We start from the raw sequence: 27,706 nt of genomic DNA, 5'->3' as shown, positions 1-27,706 counted from the left end.
AATGACTAAGGAGTGGGTACCCAGTGTAGGTTCTCTGAACAAAGGAATCATTCACATCCTGGATGGGACAGAACAAAATGGCTTGAGATCTCATCACAATACTCAGAATGACACATAATTGAAAACTTATGAATTGTTTATTTCTGGAATTTTCCATTTACTCTTTTTGGACTGCAGTTGTCCATGTAACTGAAAACATGAAAAGTGAAACTGTGGAGGACAACTGCGGAAAGAGCCCAGGGCCCCACAGGGAGCTTCCATGTGAGTCCTCGGCTGCTTATCCTCAGAGCGGTGATGTTGGAGGGCAATACTTGTCCTGTGTAAGCGCTCACTGTTTTAGATCTCTGTTGTAGCAGCTGGTTAATACACCGGGGCACAAAAGCATATGAAGTTCAAACAGCTGAGTGACATGAACAAGATGAGAAACATACTTTTAAAGATATTTAATAAGACTTTTTTTCAAATCAGTTCAAAAATGTAAATACAAAAATGATTTGCTATCGAAAAATCTCTAATCTATCATGGAAACTCAAAAAAGTTACCAATCTGTTCACTGCTCATGGTATTCTGTGAAGTATTGGAGAATGGTCACCCACCGCAAACATTTGTTTTCCTCTTCTGGGATGTCATACTGCTTAAAACTCCATATTTAAATAGCAATAATAGCAGCTGGGTCATTTTTACATGAAAAAGTTCTAATGAATTTTCAACTAAACGAGGATTATAGTACTATCCCTAGACTTTAATGTGTTCCTACGACGCACAGCACTCAAAAGAGAAACACAGACACATAGATAATTATTTAAAACTCTTGTTTTTAAATTAAATGGAATAATTCATTTGCTCTGAGATTAGCACCATTGTAGAATACACAGTATCTGGCATAGAGTTTGCTCCTCCCCTATCTAACAGTTAGGAGCACATGCCCGACAATATACACACATACACACACACACATATAGGCAAGTAACAGTCAATAAATAAGTTGGAAGGTATTTTGAAAAGTGAAATTTGGTTTTAAGTAAATTAAGGTACTTTCTCTCTGGTTTGGTGGAAATACAAAGCCCATGCATGTACAGATAAACACGGTTTTACACACCAGTTGGTCTGACTTGCCATTTCAGCGCAGCCGTGCAGCGGCAGCAGCCCAGCGGAGCCGCACTGCCCCTGGGTCATCGGCCCCAAACCAGCATCCTCAAGGCCAACCCGAAGTACATTTGGCCGCATAAATTCTCTCTGCTTTGAAAATTAAGGTTGGATGGGATATTTTTTTTGATGGGAAAATTTCGTCACACAATTAGCAGTGAAGAAGAAACCCTGTGGCAATGAACTCATTTCTCTTTTTAAGAAATTGAGAAGAAATAGGGCTCAGATACCTTATAAGAGAAAAGGCAGATATTAGGTTGAGGAGACTTTTCTTGATGGTTAAAGTGATTCAGATTTGACATAGACACATTTCTATGTGCATTTATACCGTATTTATTTGTGTCATTCTCCATCTGTAACTATCCCCCCAACTCCTCATTCTTAATATTAAGGAAAAGATACAAGAAGCCACCACCATAACACCACAGTGTCCCCAGTGGCTTAGTGACAGCAGTAGATTCAAAACTGAGTCGAAATGCTTTGTGTTTTGAATCCAGATTTGAATGCCAGAAACAGTTAATATGTAGCTAAGTGAAAACCTGGAGCAATATTTATTCCTCCCTTTAAGTTTTTATTGACTCTCGCTTTGTGCTGAGTGTGGGGTGACATGAAAAGTGAGGGCTAAATACTGCCCTTTGACATTCCAGAAGTTCTTCCAGAGATTGCTTCTAGAGAAACAGGTCTTTTCCTATAATTTTAGTAACCCCACAGGAAGTAGTATATCTCCTTTTAAATGTAAAACTTCAGAAATTATCTCTTGAAAAAGAATATTTTCCTATGTAATTCTGAAAATCTACACTCTCCTCCCCACCCCACAGATAAAGATTGGCTTGGATTTTGCAAATTAACTTCGGCACCTCATACAACACATCAATTTACATGTGTACTACACAGGGAAATTTCTTCAAAACCCATAAACTTGTCCTGTTTACTTGTCCAACGACTAAAATATATTGCTACCCCCCTCATTTGTGTGTGTGGGCAGAGGAGGGGATTTTTATATTTATGTAAATACAATAATTGCTATTAATAATAAGCATTCCACAAAACTGGAAAGTTATGGGAGAAGGGGGTTATTTTTTCTTATGACTTCTAGTTATTTATATTATTTGGGCCATAGTGAAAATTACATAGAGGGAAGAAAAAAGAAAAAAGAAGAAGGAAAATAAAGAGACCAATAAGAAATAAATGAGTTAATTACTGCTCGTGTCTCCCAGCTGGTTCTTAGCTGTGCGTAGGGCACTGTCTTATGCCCCACAAAAGTGTCTCACCCAGGGATAGGCACAGAGAAGGCACCGAATAGGTACACAGTGGCTGGTTGGTTCTAGAGACACTAGACACACAGTTCTGAGTAGAGCTCCTGTTCCCAAAGGACACAGCCTCTGGCAGGAGAGAAACAGCCCTTGCAACTAAAGCCCTGCCATGCCCCCCCCCCCCCCCCCCCCCCACAGGGCATGCACTGCGGAACTCCTCCCCACATCCCACGGCAAAGGATCTGCACAGATACAGAGGAAATGATGCAAGTAAATACGGTATATAAATGTTATCAGTGACCTTTCCTTAAGCCATTTTTATAAATATTTTAAAGTAAACAATATGAGTGAGTGACTTTCATTAGCTATGATCTTTCATACTGGAGTATTTCGACTGATCTGAATAAGCAGGTTATCATGAAAGCACATAACATACAACAGCTACTATGATTCCAGTGGGTACAACACAAGTGTCAGCACTTGATACATAACATCTGTCCCATCATTTTCCATGACAAGATGCTGTGCAGAGCATTAAACATGCATCTCAACTTTTATTTGTACATGATGGTTCAACTTTTCACTTAAATATAACTTTCCAACTATATAAATGTTTTGAAGCAATTATGGTTTCCATTTGGATTTTTTGGTGCGTCATTTTATTTTCTTCTATTAAATCTCTCTCTCTTTCTTTTCTTTTTTACATGGGATACAATAAATATCCTGAAAAGGAGGAGTGGACGTACTGCCCGGCATACAGTCCCGCGGCCTGCTCCGAGGGCATCTGGAGGAACACCCGGTCTCCGGGCCTGAGCAGCAGCACTGCGCTCCCCGACGCCTGGTCCAGGAAGCCCTTTTTGTACTCGTCGTAGGTGTACATCATGGGCTCATTGTTCTTGAACAGAGCAACCCACACGTTGCCCCCCTTGCAGTGAACGTGGTACGCAAAGTAGTAGACGCCCGGGACTTCGCAGGTGAAGATGCCCGTCTGTGGGTTGTAGTTCTGTCTGCCGTTGTAGAGCAGCTTGTCAAACTTCACCGGGGTCCCCACAGGTGGGAAAGGTGCAGTCAGCTCAGCGGTAAACGCAGGCATCTCATAGGCTGGCCCTCCGTTCTTGCTTTTCTTAGCCCCATAGGCGTGAGGGGGTTTCACTCCATCAATTCCCAGCCCCATATCTGGCAGAAAGTCTCCACGGGGAGGCGGTGTAGGGGGCATCACAGCTGGGGGGCCTGGGGGGCCTGGAGGGCCTGGGGGCCCTGGAAGGCCAGGCTGGCCTTGAGGACCCAGGGCACCAGGCTTTCCTGGGGGACCGTGAAGCCCTGCTACTCCTGGCTTCCCTACTCCAGGGAACCCAGGGGGCCCTGGGAGGCCTGGTTCTCCTTTGGGTCCTGGAATTCCAGGTGGTCCAATGGGGCCACTAGGGCCAGCAATACCGGGGATGCCTGGGGGGCCCTGTAAACCCTGATCCCCTGGAATCCCAGGTTCTCCCTTTGGTCCAAGCAGTCCTGGAGCACCGGGGAGCCCTGGTAAACCTTTATGCCCAGCCTCCCCCTTGGGCCCTATGGGACCTGGCAAACCCCGTATGCCAGGGGGCCCTGCTTCACCAAGAAAACCTGGCTTTCCTGGGAAGCCTTGAAGCCCTGGCTCACCCTTGGGACCTGGTGGCCCCTGTGGCCCTACAACCCCACCTTCTCCTTTGGGTCCGGGAAAACCAATGGCACCTGGAGGGCCCATAGGACCTGGGATTCCAGGCAGGCCTGGCTCTCCTGGGGGACCCCCCACTCCAGGGGCACCTATTGGCCCTTTCTCCCCTCTTGGTCCCAGAGCCCCAGGAACACCTCCAATGCCCTTGTCACCTTTGGGTCCTGGGAAGCCTGGTTTCCCGATCCCTGGAAGGCCTGGGGGTCCTGGCAGCCCCGGCAATCCTTGCTCCCCTTTGCCACCTGGAAATCCTGGCTGGCCAGGGATCCCATCTTGGCCCGGTTTTCCAACTCCAGGTATCCCAGGAGGTCCTTGAACCCCTGGTATCCCAACTGGGCCTTGTGGCCCAGGTTCACCTGGAGGACCTGGCTTTCCCAGGGGGCCCTGGGGCCCAGGGAAGCCTGTCACTCCTGGTTTGCCCACTCCCGGAAGTCCGACAGGGCCAGGAGGGCCATGCATCCCGGGAGGACCCTTCAGGCCAGGCAGACCTGGCATCCCGAAGCCCTTCTCTCCTTTCGGGCCCTGAAGGCCTGGAGGTCCTGGTGGTCCTTTGGGTCCTCTCTCACCCTTTGCACCTGGTGGCCCTGGTAACCCAGGTCCGCCTGGCTTTCCAATGCCAGGAAGTCCGTGAGGCCCTGGAGGTCCTTGTGGTCCTGGGATTCCCATGGGCCCAATCTCCCCTTTGGGCCCAATTTCACCTTTTGCCCCTGGCATTCCCATGGCTCCGGGCTTTCCTGGCATTCCGGGCATACCTGGCTTTCCAATTCCTGGATATCCCTGTGGGCCTGGTTTTCCTTTGATTCCAGGTATCCCATGACCTGGTAAACCGGGAGGCCCAGGTGGTCCTCTTGGGCCAGGCTCTCCACGGGGACCCTGTTCCCCTCGTAAACTGGCTAATGGAATTTCTACTGGGAAAGAGGAGAGAGCGAGAGAGGAGGGGAGGAAGGGGGTGGGGAGAGAGAGAGAGAGAGACTGATTATCCTTCATTTTAAGGAAGTCATGACAATGATTACTTAGTTCTGGCACATTTACCCATTGCTTAATGAGAAGCAAGACTAGGCATACTGTGGTCATCCCCCCGGACTGTATGTTATCAGCATTTAAAGGATAATCTGGATGGTAATTTCTTCGATATATTGGAGATAGTGTTTTGTGCACTGATATCTTCAGCTACTTTTATTAGCATTGGTTAAGTGATGAAACTGAAAGTAATAACAAAACATTTTCCCAAGTATAAAACTGGGAGATGTTATGGTGTGTTCACTACAGGCAATTTAGAAAATTCAAAAAAGGGGTAAAGAAAAATCAAGGTTGCTTATAAACGCACCACTCAGAGATAATCATTTGACATTTACATGTATATTTCCATCTCGTATTCTAGCTATATGTGTGACATTATGTATTTTAAGTGATGCAGGAGTCATTCTCCATTTCTATTTCTTTACTACTTATTATTATATTTTCCATGTCCTTGATTTTTTAATATAATAATTTATGGCAAAATATTTTCTCTGATGCAAAAATACAGTGTGATATGGATGAGGAAAGTCATTATATGGACGCCTAGAAGAACTGAAGCACTTTATTTGGTTGATGGTTTAATAACATCTTCCACTTCTGTCCTCTAGTGTCAGAGATTCACTTAATTTATTTGATGTGCTATAGATTTCCTAAGCCTCAAACACTTGTTCTTTAATATGCTATTTCTTGTTTGCTAGTTTGGTTTTTAAACAGAAGTGAATAAAATATTTCGGGAATTTAGGATGACAAGCAGATGGAGCTGGGATTAGGAGCAAGAAGCTCAGCTCTTCTTCCTGCTTGTGGGGTCTTCGTTGGGTCACTTCAGCCGTCAGAGTCTCTGCTTGCCCATCTATACGGTAGGAATAATACACCCACACTACGGGGTTAGACAATGGGTGTGGAAGGCGTTATGCTTTCTTGAATTGTTATCAAAATACAAAGCATATGTTATTATAAACAACAATGCTATGCCTTCCAGAGAAACATAACTCTGGACCACCCCCCCCTCACACCAATGCTACTGAAAGTAATACATAATATAAATAAATGAAATTTATGGTACCAAAGTCTAATTTTAACCAGTGGTTGCATCTTAATTCTGACTATTGTATTTTTCACTGAGCTACTATCAGGGAACAAAATAGAAGCACAGAACTCATATTCTTTTCCAAATTCCCTGATTGAAATCTGGTTCCCGTCTGAATAAGTACAGGACAGGCCAAGAGCCAGGCAGGCACTTCAAGACACAGAGGGAAACAACAAAGTGCTGAGACAATCTCCACAGTGGGGTACCAGCTCCGAAAGAGAAGAAAATTGTGAATACTTCTCTTATGCTAAGAGATCTTATTAGAGTACTATTAACGTGTGTTATTTGTGATGAACTATAGAAATGATCCCTGAAAGTATAGTATTGGCATGTTATTTCTAAGCAGTGAATTTTGTAACTACTATACACAATTAGCATTAGCATTAAGTGCTAATTAGCATTAAGTGCTTTAGCATTAACTTAGCACTTTTATTTACCTTATGTTATTGATTGTGTCAACAATCTTACTTTGCAAATGAATAAAAGTAGTTCCAGAGAGGGTTAAATGACTAGGTCTCCCTCATTTCTGACCTCTGGGCATCCAAGCCTCTTAGTGCTAAATCCACTAGCTTCCATTAGTGAAGCTTCCTGCTTTTGCAGGGACCAGTGACATGGCCTCAACTTCCTTAAAGGAAGTTGCTACTCTGAGGCCACTCATTTCCTACAAATGCTAGGCTTCCTAGAACTCCAGATAAACCCACTGAATTCACAAGCAAGTGTCACTCCCAGTGATAGGCATTTTGCAGGTGGTGAATAATAAATATACCTAGAAAGAAGAGATCTTCAGGTATCATCCCTAGGTGCAGCCTGTACTCTTTAGTCTCCTTCTGTTGATTTATTTATTGACACATGTAGTAACTTGATTAGAGCAGTCTTAAAAACATTTGCATTTATCTAGCACCTAGTTCACAAAATGCTTTCATATGGTTTTTTTTTAAAAAAACACATAGCAGGTCTGTACAACACTGCACTCCTAACTCAGAGGGCTGATGGTTACCTTTCTGTTTTTTCCACTGCTTTCCCCCGCTGATAGTCCAAACATGGCACAAAAATATGTGTTCAATAAATAATTGCCCAATGTTGGAATAAATATGTACTGAATGAAGAAATAAACTACTTGTTCCTAAATATGTTTTCTGCCATTTGATGCTGCTGAAATAAAGCACAGCATAAAATGGTAATTTCATCTGTATCTTTACCACTTCAACTATTCGAGGATAGCATTTAGAACAGAGTAGGCATTTAGTGAACATCAGTAATACATTCTAAAATAAAAATTTCTAAAATTTAGTCCCTCCCGCTGCCCCCCAGCTGGTCTCCTCGATGAGATTTTGGAAGGCTGCTGTTCTGTAGTAGCCCGGGAGGAGGATGTTACCTTTGCCCTTCTTGGGAGCGGCTTCCTTGCCCATTCTCGGCATTGGCTGTATTTCCTTCATATATTGGGGTAGATGTGGATACTCTTTGCCATACTGCATGTGGGGCAGCTCCTTGCCCATGGTAAGGCCATCTTTGCTCAAAGGCATGTGAGGTACTTGCTGGCCCAGGGGCTGGTACTGTGGGATTTGCGGTGGGATCTGAGGAGGAATTTGAGGCAGCGGCTTGATTCCATAGTAGGCACCGGCCTGAATGCGCCTGATGGAGACCAGGGAAATGGTAAGCAGCACTCCCAGCAGCTGCAGGGGGGCAGGCGGTGCAGCCATCACCTGGAAAAGGAAGGAACGCACCAGCATGGTAAAACTTGCAGGTCAAGTGACTGGAGTGTATTTAGAGGAAGAAGGAAGAAAAGAAAACAGTATTATCAGAACTTCATGAGTGGAGACAAATGAAAATATGTTACCTTTCAATAGAAAACAAAGAAAAATCAAACAAACGAAAACAGAAAAGAGTAGGATCTGTAAATGGAGGCAATTGGTGGGACTATAGGTTAAAGGAGAGACTGCTAGTTGTCTCTGAATATCAATTCTGTCTTCTTCCATAGTATTGCAACCCCTAATTTTCAGCTGGAACAAAGCAGCCTAGATCAAAGACCTTTCAGCCAGGTGTGGCCATGAGACAAAGTCCTGGCCAATTGCATGTAGTTGTAATAGGTGCACCTTCCAAGAAGATCCTAAAGGGGGGTGGGTATGTTCGTCCTCATCATCCTTCTTGCCTCTTGCTGGCTGGGATGTGGATTTGTTGCCTGGAAACAGATCAGACACCTTGGACCATGAGGTGAAAGCTGTGCCCTGAGGAGCAACATGCCAGAAGAAACCTCAGCCCTGGTTGAACTTGGAGGCATCATATTGATTCTTAAATTTAGAATGTGTTTATTAAAGAGAGAGGAAACTTTAAAATACAGTTGTGTTGGGTGTCGCACATTAGCACTGAACTTAATCCTAACAGATAAAGTAGATTCTCCAAAGGGAGGCAACCCTGGTGGCAAGTCAGGCTTTGTTAGTAAGTGCCAACCTTCTGTTCTACATGGAAACGGTTGAGAATGTATAGGCTTTATGCCAGAGGCTGAGGTTTTTCATCTGCTAGACTCCCTTTGGCTGCTTTGATGTGGCCACAAATAAATATCACCGTTAAAGAGTTAACAACAATAAAAATGCAGAAGTCTAAATTGTAAAGAATGTTCTTCATGTGACAGTCTGAAAAATGTCATCATAAAAATTACTATCATGATTATGTTCATACAGGGATGCCATTTCTTCCTTCTATTTAAATACTGTGAGGTCATTCATTTAGAATTTGGCTAATTGTATCTGGAGCCCATTAAAGTTTATCTTTGTACTATTATGAAAGAAAGGCATTAACAAATCGAATTAGTTATATAAATAAGATCGAGATGTTTAAGTACTCATGAAAATAAACTGTTTCTAATCCCTTAAATAACACCCTTTGCAAATTAGCAGTTGACAGAATAAATATAAATGGGGCTTACGTATCTGTTTATAAGAAGCTTGAAAAGACCTCTGAAAATGCCCAGGGCTGTCGGCCCAACAGCCCAGGAAACTGCAGTGTTTGTGAAAATGCACTAGAGGGCAAGTGTGGTACACATTGAAGTCTGTTTAGTTACTCATCCCCAGTGCTAACACCAGATACTTACTTTGTTCTCACACCTTATCTTATTAAGGGACTTAATGAAAATCTAAATCCTAAGTGGAGCATCATCGTAACACTGCAGAGAGAGGGGCCTGTGTGTGTGAGAGAGAGAGAAAGAGAGAGAGAGAGAAGAGAGAGAGAGATTGTAAATGTATTTTCTGGAAAACAATAAACTTCTGTCTATAAATAATTTAGTTTCCATTCTCTTGAGAGTTTGTTTTCTTTGCTGCTGCCTTAATTAATGCTGGAGCATAGTTTTCCACATCTTAGAAAATGTGCATTGACTTTGCAATATCCTATTCAAAAGTAATGCCAAGAGTATAAACAGGCTACAGAAGAATTGTTTAATAAAAAGCACCTAAGAAAATACTGAATTAAAGAATCCCTACCATAAAATTCACTGCTTTACAGGTTTTCTAAATATACTAACTAAGGGGAAAAATAAAGAAACATCTGTCAGCAAATTGATTTATACAACTTTCTCCATTTCATAAGCCAGAAAAATCTCAAGAATTGTTTATTTCAACTGTACTATAAATAATTTATGTACTGATAAAATGGGAGAAGATGGAAAGCTGTTATTTTCTGTCTTTCTAAGAATGATTGTCATGAAGCATTTGTATTAAACCATAGAATTATTATTAATTTATACTGAATAATAATCAAACTTATTTCAGGTAAAAAATGAACGTCTGCTTGTAAGTACTTCATGATAATCTATTGAGTACATACCAGAAACAATGCTAGACCCACAGAGGGATTACAAAGATGCTGATAGGGCTAGCGGGCCCTGCCCTCAAGGAGCTTATAGTAGGAGTGACAGATGTGTAAACTATTAATAAATAGCAAAGAACATCCAGAAAATAGTAAATTTCCCTTCCACTTCTGTTCTTTACCATCTAAAATCCCTTCTCTTTGCATCAGCAACTTTCCCAATTTTCTTCAAAATTTCCAGATATTGTTATGAATATGTGCATACAATACACTCCTTTGAGACACAAATTATAGCACACCACACACACACAACTCTTCCTTACATTTTTCACTCAGAAGACCAGAACTTCAGACATCATTATCCCAGATTTGTGTATCTGAACAGATCCCTTCAACTCCTTCATTTGTTGGAGTTGTTGGAATGTCGGACAACATTCAGTGTCCAAGGCAGTCAGTCACTAGAGAGGTGAAAGTGTTAATTCATACCAGAAATACCTGGTAATACCTGGTAATGTATAGACTGGGACTTAATTCTCCCTTTGGGGATGAATCAACATAATCATTAACTCCAAAGTTTGTGGTGAGGTCTTTAATAAGCTAGCATACTTGGCCCTTCACCCTTCTGTCCATCAATCCAGTGGATGTGTTGAATTGTATTTAATAGCCTTTAAACCAGACAATCTAATGAAACACAGGAAAACCGGAAGAAGACACAGTGCCTGGAAGAGTACAAGCTGACTGCCAGAGGCCCAGTGGGATTCTGCTCTGCTCCAATTCCTCTCCGAGCCTCGCCTTTCTCTCCCCAAACCACGTCCTTCTGCCTGCCATCTGCAACATTTCTCTGACTTTTTATTTAAGTAAACTTTGTTCAGTTTTAACTTGAATATTTATGTAGGAGCTCTGGTTAGAATTTACCGCTTGACTTATCCTTCCTAATTTCCTCCTTGTCCCCGAGGATATTTTTGGTGGTCAAAGTGGTGTGGTGGTTCTCCCCAAATCACTGAAAAGAACCTCAGGTCTGTGTAATGCTGTACGAAAACCTGGGGGAATGGAGTCTCAGGGCTCCTGCTGGGAAGAAATGGTGGGAGTGGGGTTTCTTTCCTCCCTTTTCTTTTTCTGCGGATGCAGAACACAATAATGTTTTGAGTTCTATTTCATTTCCATTTGATAATGTGTGTGAATATGCATAAACATAAACATATAGAATGTGTGTGGATACTGGCTCTTTTCCAGCCAAGCTGGCTTAGTAATGGGTGTCATATCACATAGGAAAAGCATCTGAGAAGCCAAAAGCCTGCAGTTGAGTTGTAGCTCTGTGATTCTCCAGGTCAATGACCTTGGGCAAGTCCCTTATCTCCAGCTCCAGTTACCTTACCTATAAAATGGAAATTATAATCTCTGTCTCTCCCACAGAGCCATTCAAGGGCACTAAAGATAACATGAATTCTTTGTGAGCTGAAAAGCACTATTCACATTTAAGTTATTATTAATGGAGTGTGACCAAAAAGACCAATCAAAACCAAATGAAATGTCAAAGATTTTCAAAGAAGGATACTGGCCAAAGTAAATGGGAGGTTAACTGCAATAATGATAAACCTAACATGAATAAAAAAGACAATGGCCATTAAAATGCACATATTAAAATGGCAGAAAAAATTACAGGACAGCAGAACCAAGGTAGCTATTCATTCAGGTGTCAGAGTTGCCAATCCGAATCATTCTGAACAGCCCTAAATTTTTCCCTATATTTGGGTAGGGCTGCAAGTTTTGGTTTCCTCATGCGACCTATAATGTATGTAACAGAATAATGTGATATATATTATTTTAGACGCCCCTCAGCATTTTATTTGTACATTTATCCTCATGAACACTCTTTTGCTGCCCAAAAGAATGCTTAAGTATTTAAACTTTCAGACTTTGCCCTGAATCCAACTTTCCCTTTCACATGGGGCTAACACAGCACATCTGGGTAAGCGTGTGTGTATGCATGTGTCTCCATGTGGTGTGCTCAAGTCTCTCTCTTTTGCTCTTAGGTAGTCCTCTTCTGTGTCTCCTACTTGCCCCCTTGCACAAGGTTTGCACAAAGGCTTCAGATTTACCACACCCAAAGCAAGAGAAAGGGCGAATCCTATTCCTCCACTCACCAGAACTGTCTTCTTGGCTTTTCCATGTCCCTCAAAGAAATTCCCTCCTGACTCATTTCTTAGGACAATTAATTCATTAGATATTTATACTTTATTTTCATTTATACAGATATTTATATTTAGTAACTGTTCTGGGTAGTAGAGATGGGTAATAAAAAGGAAAGTAAGGTTCCTGATCTTACTAAGCTCACATGCTAGTGTGAGCAGACAGGAAATTAACAAGATAAAAATAAAATTTTAATTTCATATTTGAGTGCTGTGAAGAAAACAAAGCAGGATAGAAGTCTTGAAAATGACTTGGGGTGGAAGACACTATTTGAAAAGGTGGTGGAGAAAACATCTCTGAGGAAGTAAGTTTTGGATAGAAATGTGAAGGTTAAAAAGTTTTGATTTCTCTTAAAACACAATGCTGAAAAAAGAGTCTTGCTTATTAGAATGGAAGTTGTAGGTACGTTTCACTAATGTAAACCCCTGTTTTAAAACTTTATTCCTTATCAGCCCTGGCTGGTGTAGCTCAGTGGATTGAGCCTGGGCCTGCGAACCAAAGGGTCACCAGTTCGATTCCCAGTCAGGGCACATGCCTGGGTTGTGGGCCAAGTCCCCAGTGGGGGCCACATGAGAGGCAACCACACATTAATGTGTTTCTCTCTCTTTCTCCCTCCCTTCCTCTCTCTAAAAATAAATAAAATCTTTCAAAAAAACTTTATTCCTTATCTATGTCTATCCTCACTTTGACCTTATTATTATATTCATTTATTTTCCCGAGAGACTTCTCTTCCTTCTCCTCCTTCTTAATCCCTCTCCACATTTCGGTCCTACTGTATTAGTTTGCTAGGGCTGCCTTAACAATTACTTCACACTGGGTGGCTTAAATAACAGAAGTTGATTCTCATACAATTCTGGAGTCTAGGAGTCTGAGATTAAAGTGTTGGAAGGCATGTTTCCTTTGAGGCCCCCTGGGCCTGTGGATGACCACCTTCTCTCTGCCTCTTCACATGGTTTTTCCTCTGGGTGTCTGTGTTCTCATCTCCTCTCCTTCTAAGGGCACCAGACATATGTGATTAGTGTCCACCCTGATGAACTCATGCTAACTTAATTCACTCTTAAAAGACTCTGTCTCCAAATACAGTCACATTCTGAGGTACTGGGGGTTAGGACTTTGGGGGGACACAACTTAGCTCAGTGGTATGTACCATTCCTCTAGACCAACTCAGCTACTACATCTTCTGCAAAGTGGAAGACGGAAGTACTTTCTCAACCATCACCATTTTCCTCGTCCTATTAGAAGTTTAACAGATAGTTAAATGTAATTCCAACCAAGTCTTTTTTCCATTTGTTTTAGTCCACTAGACCTCAACATAATCAAGCTTCTTGAGGACAAGAAAAATGTGTGATATTCTTTTTACTTTCTTACTATTTACTGATGGATCCTCACAACCAACTCTATTAGGGTTGACAGGGGCTTTAGAAAAAGTCTAATTCAACCTCACTCCCCAGTTAGAATCCTGACTCCAACAGATGCCACAGAAAAACCTCTTATTTACTACTAAAGTATTAATAATGATGGAAACATGCATTAGGCAATCTATTACCTTGTTGTACAAATTCTGTTGCTATTGTTATTATTTGAACAGCTTGTAGGGGAGACACACCTTTTTGATTCACAGATGGCAGTGCACATGTAGATTACACTTAGTGGGGGGCCAGGAAGGGGACATTAAAATATGTACACCAAATTGGCTAAGGCAAGAGATGGTCACATGACTCTTTATTGTCATGTAAATAAGCCTACTGGTAGGGTCCTCTAAGTAGGGATATGAACTTTGTTGCATAATGGGTTAGTATTACAGATATTAAGTACTCTGTAAACCATGTTACACCCCCTCAGGTTATGGTTTTATTGCCCTTTAGAATATTAATTATCTACTTAGTATTATCTCAGCAAATTTTTATCTCAGGTCTTTAGTATTTTATTTCAAATTGACTTTGTTATCACGTTAACTAAAACTCTGATGTGTTTACTTATGAATGAGATTTGGGGTGTTAACATTTTGAGAATCATGCTTTGATGGGGACACAAACAATAAACACAAACATAAATATAAGATGTGCTGAACGATCTGGAGAGAAACAATGCAGGAGATGGGGAGGAGATGGATGGTTACTATTTGTCGAGGTGATGTACCCTGAAGTTCATTTCTCTGTAGAAACTGAGCTTCTGTGTTTGAATAGGCTAGATCCCTGATTTTAAAGGAAGAAGAAGCAACTCTAAATAATAGAGGGTAGAGAAGTTTGGCCTTCTGGTGGCTTCTGGAGGAGATTAATGGTGAGCAGAGCTGACTCCTGCATAGGGGAGAGTCAGAAAAAATTTTCAGTGGAGGAGCAATCAGGAAAGAAAAACTCAACCAGATGGGCTTTTTATGTTTGTTATGGGATCTGTTCTGTAAATTTCCTCCTTAGTCTTTTCAGAGATAAAGAAACCCTAACTGCTCTGAAGAAACCATCAAAAACTCTATTCCTTTTGTGGGAAGGAATTTGTGGGGGGATAGGCAGAAGCATGATCATGCTAGATGGCTTTGGGAAGAATTAGTGATTGTACTTGAGAAAACCAGAACCAGCAGGTGGCTGGGGAGGAGGGGCGGTGAATATCAAAGTTATAATTATATTAGCTAAGTTTTGAGTACTAACTTTATGCCACTACAATGAATGTACTTCCAATATGTTATATAACTACTCCTATATCCACTTATTAGGCATTTTAAAACATTAAACTCTTTCAAATGATACTGCCTTATCCTGTATTTATGTAATTATTTTACTGAAATCCAAGACTTACATTTCGAGTTAGAAATTTAAAATTCTTATTGGATTACTATTAGGAGCTGTCACCCGATGTATTAGCTAACAAGTCTTCCTACTTTGCTTTACAAGGTATGGATCTGTATAACAGTATTGCTTCTCTTCTTCATCTTGCCCTCCAAATATCACCCCTGTCGTCTTTGTTGAAATAAAGGATTTTTCTGTTATGTAAGATGGATCCCTTCCTTTTTCTTTTTGGACCAGGGGCACAGCATGGGAGGTGTTCGCGAAATCACAAAGCTGCTGGCAAGCGGAGTGTGTTGAGATGGAGCCCAAAGAAATAAACCTTCCAGGTGTCGGTCAGTCAAGACAGGGAAGGCAATGGGCACGACTATCCAATAAGCATGTATTACTTTTAGTCAATCTGCTCATTTACACCTATCAGGACCGATGCAAACATAACATAGAGCTTGAACTATGTGCTTCACCCGGTGTATCCTGAATTGTGCTTCAATTAAGAGCAGACAATTACCCAACCTCTTGGCTATAGGCAGAGCAGGACCTCACAAGACACAGAACCTGAGATGTCAGCTAGGTTGTGCCCCCAGCTCTAGATAGAGGCCACCCACATAATCCTCTGAAATGGATGGCCAACCACCAAATGCCAAAAGTTCTCCAGAGGAGGAGATTTGGCAACATTCCCCAGTGACCAATTGCAGTATTTCACAAACCTATATTTCCTAACATCTAATTTGAATCTTTCTTGCTAAACTTTAAGCTCATTTACTATTTTTCATTCTCAAAGGAGGTGAGAAACATCTGGAGAATATTTTTCTTTAAAAAATATTTTATCTATTTATTTTTAGAGAGAGGAAGGGAGGGAGACAGAGAGGGAGAAAAACATCAATGTATGAAGAGAAACATCCATCGGTTGCCTCTTGCGTGCCCCCAGCAGGGGACCTGGCCCACAACCCAGGCATGCGCCCTGACCAGAAATTGAACCAGCAGCCTTACGGTGTGCACGATGATGCCCAATCCACTGAGCCACACCAGTCAGAGCTGGAGAATATTTTTCTTAAAATAATAGTTCACACATTTGAAGTTTGCAGTTAACTCCCATGATTTCTAACTGGAATCATGTCAACTTCTAAACAATCCATAAAACCTTTGAGAGAACCCCTGAAATAGAAAATTCTAAAGTGGAACACTTATTGTTTTGTTTTTTTTTTTCTTTCCATAGCGTAAAACAGCATTGCTCTCAGCATGTAAGCACCTAAATTCTCATTCTGATTTAATCAAGTCTCCTTTCCTGACCAGGCACTAGTTCCCTTGTTTCCAGAACAGGAACATTGGCTAGTTCTGAAATTCTGTGGTAGCTGCGGACATAAATAACATGTGCACACTTCATAAATGACTCATTTTATGAACGCGCGTGGTAAAGCATTTCAGATGCCATGAAGTTCGATCAATCTCACACGTCCAGTTACTTTCCAATGTGTCACTTTCCTTGACCAGAAACCCAAGGCAGAACCTAAATGAGAAAAAAAACTTTAGGGACAAAAAAGTAATTCATAATTTTTAGCAATACTTAAAAATTGAAACCCACTCAGAAGTTTTTTAAAATGTCTATAAATGATAAAAACTTCCTAAAATGTATAGGCTCAAAACTTCCTCCAGGGTCATTTGGCAAGTCCAATGTCTGCCTCCCGATGGATGGACGGATGCATCAAAGTATTTTGATGCATACCTTTATTTGCTTAAAGTGTTTTGGGGAGAGGGAGTGGGCAGCGAATAGGTGCGACCTAGTCCTGTTTCAGGAGCTACAATGTTCATTTTGAAAGAAAAACTGAAGATCCAATATCTAGAGGCAGCTCTGTAGTATAGTAGGTGATGAGGAGCGTTTACTAAAAAAGTCCTCCTTATCCCACAGGCCTTGTGATGTGCAGTGAGGTCAGTCCCTCCCTGGTGTGACTTGAGAAGGATTGGAGAGCTCTCTGTCATTCATATGAACGTCTTTGGCCTTCTATGCACATGTACAATTTGTGTACAANTAGGCTCAAAACGTCCTCCAGGGTCATTTGGCAAGTCCGATGTCTGCCTCCCGATGGATGGACGGATGCATCAAAGTATGGGTTTTGGGGAGAGGGAGTGGGCAGCGAATCGGTGCGACCTAGTCCTGTTTCAGGAGCTACAATGTTCGTTTTGAAAGAAAAACTGAAGATCCAATATCTAGAGGCAGCTCTGTAGTATAGTAGGTGATGAGGAGCGTTTACTAAAAAAGTCCTCCTTATCCCACAGGCCTTGTGATGTGCAGTGAGGTCAGTCCCTCCCTGGTGTGACTTGAGAAGGACTGGAGAGCTCTCTGTCATTCATATGAACGTCTTTGGCCTTCTATGCACATGTACAATTTGTGTACAATACAATATAAAATTAAGAGGTTTTCAGGCCTTTGCAAGGAAGAGACATGTTTCAGGAGATTTTACCTAATGTAATCCACTGAACTGTATATTTAAAAAACATTTATTTAGAGCAAACAGTAATAATGTATATTCGCAACTCTAATGTGTGATGTAAATTATCAATTTTGTGGAACATTCTTCACCACAAGTGCTTTTATCTCAGCCTATTTTGTTGAGACCAATAGGACTGCAAGTGAATTTCAACCAAACAGGACTTAGCAATGTCTTTGCCATAAGCTTAGTTAAAACTCGGTAGTTATCGAAAGAGTCCTTTGTAAATAACATGAATGAACTGAGTAAAACAAAGTGCTAGAGTTATGCTCACTCCCAAAATATCTAAGGTCATGGAGACTAGACAGTTTAAACCAGGTTAAGCAAAAGAAGTTGTGGGTTCAAGGCCAGTGTCTCGATGCGGGAAGGAGGGACAGAAGGAGAAGGTGACTTGCTTATAAACTCCAACTTTTCCTGAGGAAGGGTGTCAAATTAGAAGCTCTGGCCTATTCTCCTTTTCTGTAATTCTGTGTATCTTCGAGATGTTTCACTGTTGTTCAGTATCGTAGTCAAGAGAAAGGTAGAGAGATCAGGAGAAATTGTAATGTTAGTGGTGTTTCTTACTATTAAGAATGTGGGAAAGTAAACTGGTGCCCCTATGGAAAACAGTATGAAGGTTTCTCAAAAAGTTAAAAATACAATAGCCATATGATCCAGTAATTCCTCTCCTGAGTATTTAGCACAAGAAAACAAAAAAGCATTAACTCTATATGATAGCTGTACTTCATGTTCATCGTAGCATTATTTACAATAGCCAAGATATGGGAACAACTGGTGAATGAAGTAATAGAAAAATGTGATACATATTAATGGAATACCATTCAGCCATAAAAAAGAATGAGATCCAGCCATTTGTGCCAACATGGATAGACCTTGAGGACATTATGCTAAGTGAAATAAGTTGGACTGAGAAAGACAAATAGTGTATGACCTCACTTATATGAGGAATCTAAAAAACAAAACAAAAACCCCCAGCAAAGTTCATAGATACAAAGACTAGATTGGTGGTTGTTAGAGGTGGAAGTTGAGATAGGGAATTGAGCAAAATGGGTAAGGGGGTCAAAAAGTACAAACTTCCAGTTACAAAATAAATAAGTCATGGGGATGTAATGTAGAGCATAGCAACCATATGAAAAAAAAGTAATGGTGAACATTTTGAAAACTGACTGTCCAAGTACAGTGGGCTGAATTCCCAGCCAGCATGGGCACTTCCTGGAAGCAGGAGGGAGAGCCCTTTGCCCCCATGGATGTCTCTCCCATGCTCCCTGGGACAGTGTCAGGGAAGGACTGAAAACAATGCAAGGTCTCCTTTCTCTGCTCTACTCTGTTTGGACTTAGTACTTATTCCATCAGTATATTCAGAAGATTAAATGAGCAAGCCAACTAACTTCCTGTGCTAGCATTCTCATTTTATTAGCAGACTATTATGGCAGGAGACTGCTCATTTTGGTATTTTTATAGGAAACTGTGAAACAAACAAAAATTCCCTGAACTGAGGGAGAAATACTAGCCTTTTCCAATCTCTCCACAATACTAAAGGATTTATTAAGTCACTATGTGGGTGCACACGTGTCTTTGTGGGTTTGCAGGTGAGAGGTGGGGGCATGATATAAAAAATTGTTGACGTTTTCCCTCACTTATGAGCTGGCTACTTTTGGGGTTCAATTTTTGAAGTTTTATTTAGCTAAGATTACTTTGAGCCATGTAACCTTGAATGACTTGATAGTAAAAGTCAGTTCTCTTAAGTTTCAATCACACATGGGCAAAATATTAAATCAACAGCACTTGGAAATAAAAATAATTAATCAATTTCTTCCAAAATTACTTCCCCTCATACACATAGAGCCAATCTCTAGTCAGACTAGCTATTCTATTAAATTTGCAATATAAAGTTAAAAATTTTGGAATTATAAAAGAACTTTAAAAATCTTGAAAATTCTTGGTCAGTAAAAATGTGTATTTGTTCTTTCTCTGTTGCATAGTTCTAGAGTAGCTAGACCATTCTACAGGACTCCTTCTCCCCCACAAAATGAATTTAGATGAAAAAAAAATTAGTTCTCAAGCTGGAGCTAAGCCTAAATCACCAGGTTGTGATGAACTGTCAGCCACCAAGAGAGCAGTCTCTAAAATCCACCATTTTTCAACTACATCTCCATTTAGATAATTAGCCTGTGTGGTAACATCCTGCCCTTTGAACACAGGCAAAGCATTGAAGGAAACCAAACCACAGCTATCTTGGTGTTGGAAGTTCCATTTCTTTAAAGGGTGGAATTTATTTTGAGGAGAGAGATGGATGTGCTGTCTGGGAGGAAAAGTCATATGGTTTTCACAGTTAATTTACTGAACATTTTTCAGAGAAACTGGAAGTTGGAGAAAGGAAAAGACAATGAATTATGTACTAAACGCTAGTTCTTGGGGATAATAAAGCTAAGAAGACTAGGGCTGGGTAAGAGACTTCTTTTTATGAGCAAAACTCACTATAAGCCATAAGGAATTCACAAAAACACGTAATTCCACCGGTAAACATGCTTCACAAAGGTTATTTCTTAGGACTTAGAGTGTGACTAGGAAACTGAATTGGAGATGAGAGATGGGGGTGTAGTCATTTCTCTGACCTGATACCCGTGTGTACCTTTCAGGATCTCTTGTTCCTATACTACAAGATGGGGGGATGAATTAAATGGGGAGGGGAAGCACGAAAGCCTGGAGGAAGCATGGAGGTGAGGGTGTGAGTGGAGTTGGCCAGCCTAACTTTATGGTACATTAAGGAGCATTGGCTCTATCCAGGGGCGCAGTTGGTGACCCAATCATTTGGGTGACTTGTTTGGGCAGGTTTTCCAATTTTTCAAGAGCAGCCATAAAATTAGGGCATTTTGTGACATCTCTGCATATTGAAATTTTAGTTCAATTAGTATTATTTTTTTAGGCACTGTTTGGTAAGTGGGTTTTTTTTTTTTTTCCACCTCTGTAGGCAGGGTCTGGCCTGTATGTTGCCAGGTACCTTTGTACCACATGGTTTCTAACATCACTCTTGTTCTAAAATGTTGTATGGGGGATTCCCATACCTTTATTTGCTTAATTTTTTAACTCCTGGCATTGTTTTTTTTTCACCCTGTCAGTTGGCTAGTTTGATTACTAAATTCAACAATCTCATATTGAATGTTTAGGCAATACTATGTTAGTGGCTGGAGATATGAAAAAATAAGTGAAAGTGAAAAAGGACCTGCTCTCAAGAATTTTCTAGTCAACTGTTGAGTTAGATCTTAATCTGGTATAAATGCTTCAACAAAGACAAAATAATGCTTTAAGCTGGATCAGGCAGGTGGGTAGGTGGGGAGGGTTGGTCAGACACAGAGCCCGGAAGGGCAATGTCAGAACAAAGGGTTGAAGAATCAATGGTAATTATATAGCAGAAGAAAGAGGGAAGTGGAGGATAGGTCTTGCCCTTCATCAAAGTCATCTAAAAGCAGATACCGGAAGCCCAAACAATTACAGAGCAGCTACAGGGAATGGTTCAGAGCAGCAACTTTGTGCTAACCGGACTGAATTAAATCCTGCTTCCATGGCTGACTTGCTCTGTGATCTTAAGCAAATCACATAACCCCTCTGGGCCTTCATTTCCTCAGGATAAATGGGGGATGATAAAACATTACCTGTCTTAAGAGGTTGTTGAGGAGATTAAAGGAATTAATACAAGTACAATGCTTAGAAAAGTGCCTAGATATAGTACGCATTCTGTAAATGTTAGGTATTACTTAGAAAAGGAGGAACACAAAGATGGGGGAGAAGATGATGAAGAGGGGAAGCAGCAGTAGAGGGGATTATGACCCCATATTCCACAACATTTTGCTTTATCTCAGTCCTGTTTTTGAAGAATTGACAGGTACTGATTTTTGTCTTTACTCTGCTCCAGAACTACTGTGAAAATTAGGCTGACCAGTTTTCTCTCTGGCTGAAACATCAACGACAGGTAAGGTAAAGACAGTTCATAATTAGTGGACAAGAAGTATTATGTCTGCGTTTCTACTGCTCAGTGCAGCGAGCCCCAGCTGCTTGTCATACGCCAGCTTCGGGCTTCCCTTCTCTCAGTAAACTGGCCACTCAGCAGCCTGTTTATGTATCGACTGCAAAGGGCTCTGGCACTGAGATTCAGAGAACCAAAGACACTTCTGGGGGGTGATAGCAGCAGGCTGCCTTGTGGGAGTGGCTGCAGAACCTAGACTCTATTTTCCTGTGAGAGGAAGTAATATTCACAAGTAATAATACCTGTAAACTTTTAGGTCAGAAAAGTAATCAGCTTACATCATTTTTTTAGAAGCTAGACCTTTCTGCACTATTTCTGGAGACTTGACTAATAATAATAATAATAATATTGCTATAGTTAGCACCTAATCAATGTTTACCATGTTCTAAGAGCTGTGTCTGAAATATTCAAATTCCCTCCTACCATAGATCCTTGAGTAACTCAAAAGTATTGTACATTAAGATTTTTAAAATATTTATTTATTTTTTTAGAGAGAGGGGAAGAGAGGGAGAAAGAGAGGGTGAGAAACATCAATGTGAGAGAGATACAGTCACCAGCTGCCTCTCTCACGTACTCCTACTGGGCGACTGAACCTGCAACCCAGGCATGTGCCCTGACCAGGAGTTGAGCCAACAACCTTTTGCTTTGCGGGATGATGCCCAACCAACTGAGCCACACTGAGTTTTGTATCTGAAAAAACACCGATTCAATTCAATATGTGTTGCTTTTGTAGTTAGTGCAAAGTAGTAACCTAAATCCCAAATATCACATAAATCCAAACTGTATTTAGCCACAGTATATATTTAAGTAGAAAATATTAATTTCCCCCCAATGAAACAAACTGGTAATATATTTTATTTTGAACAGTGAATTTTGGCCATAAATTCCAGGAACTGGTTATGGGGAACTTCATAAATGCTGTTGAACAAATATATAAATGGTACCAAATTTCCATCCTGTCCTGTCTCCCATTTTCTAAATGTTAAAATAAGATGTTGGATGCTGTGAAGGCAGAGATGGCATCATGTTTTCCGAACACTGAATGAATGTTACTATTCTGTCTACTATTTTATTCTCATTCTCTTGACTTGGTGTCCTGGTGTCTGTTGCTGGTTCATAAGAGTGGAATATCCTACATAATAGCTATTCTTCCTTAAAGATTAATAAAAAGGTGTTCTTTTTATTATTTAGAGAAAACTTAGAGATGAGCAGATAAAACAAGTATAGGACATTTACACAAGGGAATACTACTCAGTCATAAAAAAGAAGAAAATTTTACCCTTTGTGACTGCATGGATGGACCTGGAGAATATTATACTAAGTGAAATAAGCCAGTCAGATAAAGACAAATACCATATGATTTCACTCATATGTGGGATCTAATGAACAAACTGAACTAACAAGCAAAACAGAGACAGACTCATAGAGTCTGGAGAGCAGGGTGACAGCTGCGGGGAGGAGGGTGGGCGGTGGAGGGATTGAGCAAAAAGGAAAAAGGACCCACGGACACAGAAAGCAGTGTGGTGATTGCAGTGGGGAAGGGATATAAAAGGACTAATGATAATAGAAAAGAATGCAACTAAAAATACAATGAAAAAAAAAAACATGTAAGGAACAAGGAAGGGTTTGTTGAAAGTAAAATAACCTTGAGATTGGTGGTAATTTTCATTCATTGTAGGATGTTTTCAGTCCCTGTAGGACGACTCTAAAGGTTTTACCTAGTCTTGGCTTGAGATGAATGACAGGATCATGACCTAATTTTCTTAATCCCCAGTCTTAATAGGCAGTTTAGGACTTTAGACCTCAGGTGAAAATCTCTGAAGTTCTCTTCCTCTATAAAAGTATCTCAGAGATTCCAGTTCCTTGTTTGTAAAATCGAGTGTATTAAGCTAAATGATTTCTGATATCCCTCCAGGTCACTGTTCATGGCCCTCTCCAGATCAGTCCTTTTATTTTTTCTGTCTTGTTCATTCCAGAGACTGAAGAGGGTCAGGCAACAGGGTGTGGAGGTCTGTATTAACACGAAATTGGACAGGTGGTGAGCAGAGGGGGAGAGGTGAACAATTTGTTATTTCATATTCATGTGAACTCTTCACCAGCCCTTCGCAAAGTTCCATGAGTCTCTTCCCTGTGATTGCCTGTTCTGTGGGCCACATCCTTGCCATGAATTTTTGTCTCTTGCTGGGGAAACCAGCCAAGGATGCATTATTGACCACCTGCTCACTTTCTACACAAAAAAGACTCCCCAGACTTATTTTCCTTGCTTTCTCCTCCTGCTGGTTTATGGCTGTCCCTTATGTAGCAGTAAAACTCTTGGAGAGCCATCTTAGGGATGAATTAATGCCGCTTAAGTATATTTCCGTTAGCTGCCCTTTGATGGTTCTGTTTTAAAATAAAGAGGGAATGAGGGGAGCTTGATTCTTATTGAAATTTTCCTTTCCCTTGCTTTAAACTTACCGCTGCTCAGAAACTCTTAGTTACACTCCAAGGGAGCTTTTCAACAATGAAAAAATGAGAAACCTACCATCTTTCAGTAAATGTTTCCCTGTTGGAAAGGTATTTATATCATAAAGAGGCCTAGCTTGGCCTGTGTGAACTTGCCTTATATTCTTTAAATATTTAAATGCATAAATAACAAGTGAAAAGTGTATCTGAATTCCAGGAGAGCAGAACAGGAACTTGCTCTCCACCCTAATTGCAAACAGATTCAGGATCGGTTGTCATGATCCCATTTCTACTTGTGTCATCTGCAATCAATTTTACTCTCCCCACATTTTATATGTTATTAATTCATTTGAATCTTATACTTAATCTGTGTCAGCTCTGGAACAGAACATCCTATGAGGTTCAGTTTCCTCTTTTCACAGTCATAGCCTTGAGTACTGGAAAAAATGGGTGTCTATCCTGAGCTTGACACTTGTTTCTGTGTGGCCTTGGGTAAGCCTCTCAGCTTCTCTAGGCTTCTGGCTTCTCTGCTATAACAATAACAATAACAATAACAATAACAATAACAATAACAATAATAGAATCTGAATATTGAGGGGGAAAATCCCTAAAGAAGAGGGAAGGGTTGGGGAGGGGGGAGGTTTCACTTACTGTCATGGAAATTGCCACCAGAATGAACTATTTTCATTTATCCCTCCTTTTGTTTGCTTAAAAAGTGAAGCTAACCAGCCCTGGTGGGTATGGCTCAGTGGTTGAGTGCTGGACTGCAAACCAAAAGGTTGCCACTTTGATTCCCAATCAGGGCACAGGGCTGGGTTGTGGGCCAGGTCCCCAGTAGTGGGGCATGTGAAAGGCAATCCCGCATTGATGTTTCTCTCCCTTTCTTTCTCCCTCCCTCTGTAAAAAGAAATAAATAAAATCTTAAAAAAATAAAGTGAAGCTAACCAGATGGTATCCAATGGCCATTGGGGTAGTGTCACCATAATCCATTCCACGGAGCCCATCACCACATACCACTTCAGTTTTCTTATTTATCCCACTCAACAAATGTTTTTTGATCCACCCCCTTAGGAACTGTTGAGGATTCAAGCACGACTAAGGTGTCATTTCTGCCTCAGTGTCAGTGCATGGCAAAGGCACAGATATGAGCAGAAATCGAGGAAACTGGTCCTGCTTCCTTTCTTTATCTGGCTTTATTTTCCCTTTTGCTCCTGCACATGCTGCTTCTTTTTCCCTTGTCCTTTCCCAACTCCAGCCCCAATTGCTTTGCTCTTTTCCAGACTTCTGATTCCCACCTGGTGTCTGTAACCTCAGCAGCCCACTTCAAACTTGAGCCCTAATAAAAACTAATGTCCTCAAAGGGCAAGAGGAGATGAATCAATCATGTTCCCTCTTCATGGGACTCAAGGGTAGACTTCTCATAGGAAGGAAGAAATGTCAATGTGGCATGACTAGGGTGGCATTAGAAGTACCCATCCCTCCACTGAACATAGAGTCCCAATTTCTTACTGTCTTTGAATGGACATTCCCTGAAGGGCAGTCCCACCAAATAACTTGGACTGTCCTACCCCAGAGGTTCAAAGACAGTTCCCATTTATTCAGTCCCTAAATTCAGGCCTGGCTGAGGACTGACTTACAGCTAAAAGATGAGGCATTGCTTTGCCACCAGGGAATGTTTTGTGGAAGACCATTTTTCCAGGGCTGGGGGAGGCAGGAGGCTGAGCTCAGGTGGTAATGTGAGCAGAGCTTTGATCTCTTGCCCACCACTCACATCCTGCTATACGGCTGGGTTCCCAAAAGGCCATGGACCAGTCCTGGAAGTTGGGGACCCCTGATGTAGATGATTTACTTACTGTTTCCCCAAATTGTAAACTCTCTGTCTTGCATACTATTCAGACATTAAATTTCTTAGTTAATTTCTCCTAGTCTAAGGCTCAGGTAGTTAAACAGGAAGTGCATTATTTGGACTTGGTTTATACTCAAGAGAAAAGGGGCCTTTCTCCAAACAGAGTCCAGACCATCACTCAGCTCTCTGCACCTAGTACCCAGAAACAACTGAGGGCCCTTCTTGGTCTAACCAGGCATTGCAGAATCTAGATACCTAGTTATGGCCTCACTGTGCAACCCTTTTATGACAGCCTCAAGGGCTGGGAAGATTAGGCCCCTTTAAAACAGGGACAAAGCCAACAAAATGCTTTAAATTAACTTAAGACTCTACTCAACCAGGCCCCGGCCCTAGAACTCCCTAATCCCTCCAAACCTTTCAAAATATACATTCATGAAAGGGAAAGAATAGCTCTTGGGGTCCTCACCCCAAAATTAGATAATACCCACTGACCCACTGCTTACATATCTGAGAGGGTAGACCCCATCGTCTGGGGGTGACTGTCCTGTTTTCCAGCTGTTGGAGCCCTCATTCTTCCTCTGGAAGAAGCCTTTAAAGTGACTCTTGGGGCCTCAATCCAGGCATGCGATAGTCATCGGATCCCAGAATGCCTGCAAACTAAAGGTCCCTACCGGCTTTCAGATAACTGACTTTTGAACTATCAGGCCCTACTTTGAGAAAATCTTGATGTTACTATTTTTGTCTGGGGGACCTTAAATCCTGCCACCCTCCTTCCCAATTTGTCAGAGAACTTGCCATTCCGTTCCTGCTCTGAAACTCTATCTATCTCCTCTAACCCTCGCTCCGATCTCTCCGACCGACCGGCCTCTAGACAACCCAGACGTTATTTGGTTCACACATGGCAGCAGTTTCGTTCTAGAGGGAAAAGGAAAGGCAGGGAGGGTGTGCGGTAGTTTCTCTCCACCAGACGGCAGAGGCAGGAGCACTACCTACCAATTTCCCTGCTCAATTAGCAGAATGAATAGCTCTTACTGAGTACTTACACAGGCAGAGTGGGAAAAAGGTAACTGTTTTCACAGATTCTAAATATGCTTTCCTAATCCTACATGCTCACCACCGTAAATAGTTTTATCAAATACAGCCCGCAAATCTTAGAACTCCTCCAGGCTCTCCAGAGGCCTCAGCGTCTATCAGTCCTTCACTGTAAGGGACATCAAATGGGGGATTCTAAGGTAGCCAAGGGCAATCGCCTGGTAGATGCTACGGCCAGACAATGGCCCTTTAGGATATAAAAAGAAAAATAAAGTAAAAGTACCCATCCCTACCTAGTTAGGACCAAAACACTTTCTCTGTAGGTCTGCTGAGTGCCTACAATTTCTGTTAAAGTTTCAGAATCTAGGAAAGCTAACACATTGCAGAGACTTTTTTGGACAGATGATTGATCTATATAATGGAGAATAGGTCCTAAGGAACAGGGACTCAGGGAACTTAGAAGGAAGAGGTCTCAGGCAGTCTAGGGGCTCTAGTTGGGTTGCCTGGCTGGGACTGAATAGAGAGTAACATGGAGGTGCAAGGTGACAGGTACCTTAGGAAGTCAGAGGTATGAGATGGAAGCAGGGAGCCTAGACTTGCCATGAAACATCTCTAGCAGCTCCTGGGGAGGAGGGCTGGCCATGATGGCATGAGTAATTGGTGTCACTCCTGAGAAAGAAGGGTTAATGTCTTCAAGAGGGATCCTCTGCACCTTGGGCTCCCACAAAAGAAGTTGAGCTCCAGCAATCTTCATGGAAAGTGGCTCTGGCACACCCTAAATTTGTGCTTCTGGTGACAGTCCTGGTTATTTGCCAGGCTTAGACTGCATCTCCCAGATTGGAGAGGGCTGGCTCTCCCCTTGGCCATGACTGAGTGGCCAGGAGAGGGCTGAAGCCCAAG

The 27,706-nt window shown here is 41.6% G+C and overlaps 1 protein-coding gene across 3 annotated transcripts in view; it reads right to left on the bottom strand.

Moving 5' to 3' along the window:
• Nucleotides 1–470: 470 nt before the first annotated feature.
• COL8A1 (collagen type VIII alpha 1 chain) overlaps nt 471–27,706 on the bottom strand; it is a 157,717-nt gene continuing 130,481 nt past the window's right edge. For 2 of the 3 annotated variants that reach the window (XM_037058924.1, XM_037058922.1), the window contains 2 exons: nt 7,584–7,911; nt 471–5,009 (listed from right to left, as the gene is read on the bottom strand). In XM_037058924.1, the coding sequence (XP_036914819.1) occupies nt 3,100–5,009; nt 7,584–7,908 (2,235 nt within the window). In that variant the 5' untranslated portion in view covers nt 7,909–7,911 and the 3' untranslated portion in view covers nt 471–3,099. The remainder of the gene's footprint in view (nt 5,010–7,583; nt 7,912–27,706) is intronic. The other variant, XM_037058925.1, reaches the window with a different exon arrangement.

This window comes from Sturnira hondurensis, unplaced genomic scaffold (genome assembly GCF_014824575.4).
Source record: "Sturnira hondurensis isolate 20B ecotype Veracruz unplaced genomic scaffold, ASM1482457v3 Scaffold0010428, whole genome shotgun sequence".
Lineage (NCBI taxonomy): Eukaryota > Metazoa > Chordata > Mammalia > Chiroptera > Phyllostomidae > Sturnira > Sturnira hondurensis.
Note: the sequence above shows the minus strand (reverse complement) of the source record. Positions and strands in the feature narration are given on the sequence as shown.